Source organism: Carlito syrichta, unplaced genomic scaffold (genome assembly GCF_000164805.1).
Source record: "Carlito syrichta isolate Samal-C Ts95f unplaced genomic scaffold, Tarsius_syrichta-2.0.1 Scaffold316251, whole genome shotgun sequence".
NCBI lineage: Eukaryota > Metazoa > Chordata > Mammalia > Primates > Tarsiidae > Carlito > Carlito syrichta.
The window spans coordinates 90206-96151 of record NW_007260347.1 but is presented as its reverse complement, the minus strand read 5'-3'; the positions used below and the strand labels follow the sequence as shown (position 1 = coordinate 96151).

At 47.4% G+C, this 5946-nt stretch overlaps 1 protein-coding gene across 1 annotated transcript in view; it reads right to left on the bottom strand.

Annotated features, from left to right (window-relative positions):
- Positions 1-1925: 1925 nt before the first annotated feature.
- The window catches only part of CUNH20orf85 (chromosome unknown C20orf85 homolog), a 12153-nt gene continuing 8132 nt past the window's right edge, over positions 1926-5946 (bottom strand). Inside the window, exon 4 of the mRNA XM_008073983.1 lies at positions 1926-2087. Within this exon, the coding sequence (XP_008072174.1) occupies positions 1926-2087 (162 nt within the window). The remainder of the gene's footprint in view (positions 2088-5946) is intronic.

The following is a 5946-nucleotide window of genomic DNA, read 5'->3' as shown; positions in this document are numbered from 1 at the left end:
GGCTTGTAGACCCCTCACTCCAACTTCTGCCTCTGCCGTCATGCAGCGTTCTCTCCCATGTATCTCTTTATGTGGTTGTGGCCTTTCTGTGTCCCTCTCTCCTCTTCTTATGAAGACACCAGTCGTACGGCTTGAGAGCAACCCACTCCAGGATGATCTCATCTTAATTTAACTATTCACATCAGCAATGACCTTTTCTCTAGAAAAGTTCACATTACAAGTATAGGCAATTAGGGTTTCCTTCCTTCTATCTTTCTTTTTTTTGTTGGAGTCTCTCACTCTCTGCCATCCAGGCTGCAGTGCGTTGGCACACTCATGGCCACTGCAACCTCAACCTGCTGGGCTCAGGTGATCCTTCCGCCTCAGCCTTCCAAATAACTGGAACTATAGGTGCATGCCACCACACCTGGCTAATTTTTTGATTTATTGTAGAAACGAGGTCTTGCCAAGTTGCCTAGGCTGGTCTCCAAACCCTGGGCTCAGGCAATCCTCTTGCCTCCACCTCCCAAAGTGCTGGGATTACAGGTGTAAGCCACCACATCTGGCCTAGGATTTCAACATTTCCTCTTGGAGGACACAAATCAACCCATAACATCTGGCCCCCCTTGTACTTACAACCTAAAGAGCTGTGCCGTTTCTTGGTGGCCATGGCTAAGTGGCCAGCACTGAGTGTGGGAACGACACCCAGAAGCCAATGACAAAACTTCTCAAAGGGCTGTTTTCTTGTGAATCCTGCCGTCCAGTCTGGGCAGCCTGTGAAAACCTGAGTCTCTCTGGGATTGGAGCATAGGTGTGAGGAGACAGAAACATCTAGGTGACTGGAAGAAGGCTTCTGCCATGTGGCCATGCCCTCAGCACCGAGTCGTTTGTTCTGAAGATGTTTGCAGTCAGCTGCTTGGAGGTAGGGAGGCTGGTAACTCAAATCACACTCTAAAAACTGTTTGTAGAACAATGTCCCTGAATAAGGGAAGCTCTTCTGTGGTGGCTTCTGGGATTTCAAGACTCTGAGCCCAGAGGTTGCAGGGGTGGCCTGGATTCAGCAGGAATTCTGTTCTCTGGTATTCGGTGCATACAAGTCATGGAGTCCCTTCAGGAGCAAGCCAGAGGAGTAGGGGCTGGTGTCCAGGGCTGGGAAGATTCTCAAATGACTGTAAGAGGAGGGTTTCCTTCATTGGCCCTGCACGCCCACCAATGCCTGGGTAGGACAGTGAGCAGGAGATGTGTGAGTGGATGAGCTTCGTAAGGGGAAGCCCCTTAAGGCCCTGTCAGCCAAGCCAGGACCACTGAGGCTTGGCCAGCCATGGGGAAGAAGGCCTGTGCCTCCTTGGAGGGCGGAGACCTGTGCACAGTCCTTCTGTCTCCTTCACCGGGGTGAAGGACGCACCAACCCTCTGCTCTCAGAAACGGCCCCACAGGCTGCCTGCAACTTTCTGCTCTCTGTCCTCTTGGAGTCTGGTTCATGAAGGCTGAGGGCACGCTGGCTTTTCCTTCTAGAACTCCCCCGCCTCGCCATCCAGGGATATTTGAATATGGAAAAACCCTGACCAACAATTTCATTATAAATCAAGAAGGTGAAAGGTGCCATTGAACGCTACATTAAAGGACCTAGACAAACATTTTAAAAATTAAATCTCTTGTGTTTTTAAAAACCATATGTAGAAATTCCAAAGGTATTTAAAAAATGAGAGAGAACCTGTTTTGCCTTATTCATTACATTAGCCAAGAATAGGTATGTAAGAGGACATTCTGTAAGGGCAGTGCAGATGAACCGGGAACGTCCATGTCACACTTGGTGTTCTTGGCAACATTCTATGGACAAGTGTGCAAGGGACCATGTCCTCAGGGGCACAGGCAGTTCTTCCTCTCCCTGCAGGGCCAGGGTGCCTGGTGCCTGCCTTGTCCCAGGGCAGAGGCTGGGTGTGGCCTCAGTGCACACCCTGCTCGGGCCAGTGCAGCTCACGCGCGTAAGCCCCTTTGCAGCTCCGGATCTTGTCGTCATGCTCCAAACACTTGTTCAGGCCTGGCACCCCTGACCTCCAGCCGATGAAGCCCTGTGTCGTCTGCGGGACTGGGGGAGACGGAAGGACCTGGAATTGAGATGCAGGATGTTAGTCCCCTGGGGCCACAGTGGTGTGAGAGGTGTCCACAAAGCTACCCAGGGTAGCCAGTGAGGCTGGGGCAGAAGAGACAGAAATAAAAGCCAGTATCTACAGGTGCGGTGGCTCATGCCTCCAATCCCACCCCAGGCTGAGGTGAGAGGACTGCCTGAGCCCAGGGGTTCGAGACCAGCCTGGGCAACATGGCGAGACTTCATCTCTGCAATAAGTCAAAAAATTAGCTGGGTGTGGGGGCACACGCCTGTGGCTCCAGCTACTAAGGAGGCTGAGGCAGAAAGATCGCCTGAGTCCAGCAAGTCGTGGCTGTGGTAGCCATGATGGAGCCACTGCACTCTGGCCTGGGCTTGACAGAGTGAGACCCCAACTCAAAAAAAAAAAAGCCAGTATTCTAACATGTACTGAAAATGAGCACATCCTAGTCAGCTGGACTTGGATGTCCATATCTTTCCTGGAGAGCGAACATCAAACGTTTCTTGATCTTGTAATGCCTAACATATTCAATTCATAACTGCCAGTAAAATTATTTTTATTTGGTGAGGGCCAAAAAAAAAAACGTAATATACAGAAATGTCAAATTCTGCAGTTCTCACTGCCCTTATAAACTATGTAAGCCAGGCGTAGTGGCTCAAGCCTGTGATCCCGGCACTTTGGGAGGCTGAGATGAGGGGATGTCTGAGTCCGTGGGTTTGAGAATAGCCTAGGCAACTTGGCGAGACCTCATCTCTACAACAAATTAAAAAAATTAGCCAGATGTGATAGCACACGCCTGTAGTTCCGGCTCCTTGAAAGGTTGAGGCAGAAGGATCGCCTGAGCTCAGCAGGTTGACGCTGGGGTGACCGTGAGCATGCCACTGCACTCTAGCCTGAGCAACAGAGTGAAACTCCAGCTCAAAAAAAAAAGTATGGGACTATATTGTCAGATGGTGTCTGGCAGTTATATGCCAGCCTGTTTTGATTGGAAGGCTCTGTGATATGAGTGTGTACACACACACACACACACACACACACACACACACACGCACTCACACTCCAGACTGTAGAGCCCACGGGAATGAAAAACCATTAAACAAAACAAAACAAAACACCTAAAGGAAAATGGACTTCTATCTGGAATGGAAAAAACACAAATTCATTTGTCAATTTCTCGGTCAGACTTGACATTTTTGGAGAGTGAGAGTAAATGTTTAGGCAGGCTTCCCTCCTTCTGGAATAATCTGTCCTGCTCATATAAGGTGATTTGAAAAAAGGTGGCAGCGAGTGATCTTTGTTCTAACAGAAGAACTGAGATAAAGCGGTTTAATGTGCTGGGGTTTATGAGCTCACTCTTACTCATGGAAACTTCGGGTGAGGCAGTGGCAGGAGAGAGGGTGCCAGGTGGACGAAATCCCTTGACGCATGTTCTTGATGAAACCTTAGAATTAATCTTCTGAGAGGCTACATGCAGGGAGGGGCCACACTGTCCTGGAGCCAGCTACCGGCAGAATGTTCTGGAGGAAAACAACGTGTATCCCACCAGGCCCTTGGGAACATGGAGACTGGCTTCTGGGTCTCTAGCCAACTTGTCAAGAAATGTAGTTGAAATCCACCCTGAGATAACACCTTTCACCCACCAGGCTTGCAAAAAGCACCACAGTTTTAACAGGCATTGAAAGAGGGAGGGCAATATGAGAGGGATCCCCAAATCCCCAGAATTGTCTTTGGGAGGGCGAACCCCTGTAGCACAGGTTTCCTTACTAGGTGAGTGTTTTAGGAAACCATCAGCATCTGTGTACCAGCTAGTGTTGTTGTGAGAGGCTGTGTTCGACTTCAGTGACATTTGTTTTGGAGACTCTTATCAATGCATTTGCCCATGTCACAATGGAGGATTTATGAGCGCACCTGCCCACCCCGCACTGAGTGTTCTTCAGTTTTTGACTAAAAACGTTATGACCCCTGTGTCCCACCCTTCCTATTCACCCAATCTTGCCCTGAGTGACTTTTCCTTTTGTTTCCCTGAATGAAAAAAGTCCTCAAAGGGAAATGTCTTGCCGATGTGGAAGAGGTGAAACAAAAAACATCAGAAGCTCTTAAAAGGCATCAAAATTGACAAGTTCAAAACCTGTTTTGAGCTGTAGAAAAAGGTGCCTTGCAACACATGGAAAGGACTTGAAGATGACTGAAATTTAAACATGTAAGAATAGATACACAATTCCTTATAAATAAAGTCTGTGTTTTAGGGTCCCCCATCATATTGCAATTATCTTCTGAATATGCCCCCTGACCTGACAATCTACCGCAGGCATCTGTGCTAAGATATTCCGGTGGCTACATACATGCACATCCACGTTGATGCAAGCAATGCCCTGCAGCCCTGTCTGTAATAAGAAATCACTGGACACGGCCTTCGTAGATATCCCCAGGAGGCTCATGCACTTAGGGCTGCGGGGCGCCATGCAGCAGTTTAAAAGAATGGTGTAGCTCTGTTCTGAGATGGGATGACCTCTAAAATCAACTTCTAAAAGAAAAAACGTGCCTCAAAGTCTGCAACGTATGGCACAAGTTGTGTTATAGTCTGAAAAGATGTCACTTTGGTTGTATTAGAACAGTCATTTAGAAAAGTCTTAAAAACTTGTATTCTTTTGTAGCCGAGTTGGGCTAAATGAAAAGTTGTTTAAATCCAAAAGTGGATGTTTTCCTATTTGCCAGAGCCCTACCCCACTCCCAGCCTGGCCTTGCCCTACTGACCAATCTTATCTAGTAAGCCATTGCTGGTGCTAAAGGAAGAAATGGCTGGCAAGCCAGACCACCTGATGATTAGGAGAGTGGCCCAAGGTCGGCAGGAGTGTGTCTGGAAGCCTGGAGTGGGCACTGCCCACCTCCCCTCCATCTGCGAATACAAGGACATTGAACTGTTCTAGGCCAGGGCTCTGGAAATAAGAGATTGTTACAATTATGTTTTAAAACAACTTAAAGTTAACATCTTAAATGTTATGACTTTCCCCTCCTTCCAAATATTGCAATTGTTGGCCCCTTCCTCTAAAAAAACTGTAAAAGAACATATTGTAAATTCCAAAACGTTATCTAGAATGTCAACATGCCCAGGAGACTTTGTGTCACATCAGGGATCAAGAATCAAAATTGTGAATGTACACCTTGAGTCATGCTAAAACTGCACGTAGCTTCAGATTCTGGGTGGGTGAACAGCCATGAATGTTGGGTATAAATACGGGAATGAACTTGTGTTGTTTGGAGCAGGGCTTTTGGCAATGATGATGCCAACCTGTCTCTCTATATCCTGGATATAGAAATTAAACACTCCCTTTTCTCCCAGTCGTTGCCTCTTGTATTTTAGTTGGCTGCAAGGAATATCAGCCAATTGATTGGATTGGGCCATAACAGTTGTGTCATAAGAAAGCAAGGCTAGAGACCCCGCATATAGGTTAGGATGTGTGTATTCTGTCTCTGCAGGGGTGACTGTTTCCTGGAGGGAGTCGGGAGGCAAGGAGACTTCTCACCACGTGCCCTTTTGGGCATTTAGTTTACCTGTTAAAAATAAATATGCTTTAAAGCTCTAGTCCCTCAAAGAAGGGAGGGGAAGCGGGAAGAAGGAAAGCATTGACCATTTCTTGATCAAGGAAGGAAGTCCAGAGGGAAGGAAGCAGAGGCTAAGGATCTTCCTTGTTGGGAGCCAACATCTATAGCTACATGGCTGAGGCCTGTAAAGGCCCATCTGGAAGATCGCCTCTCACATAGGATATCAGTTATACCTATAATATTGGCATGTGATTAGTGACCAGTGAGCATATATGGCAGTAAAACTTATAAGTAAATCTCAATACACCTGATGGAA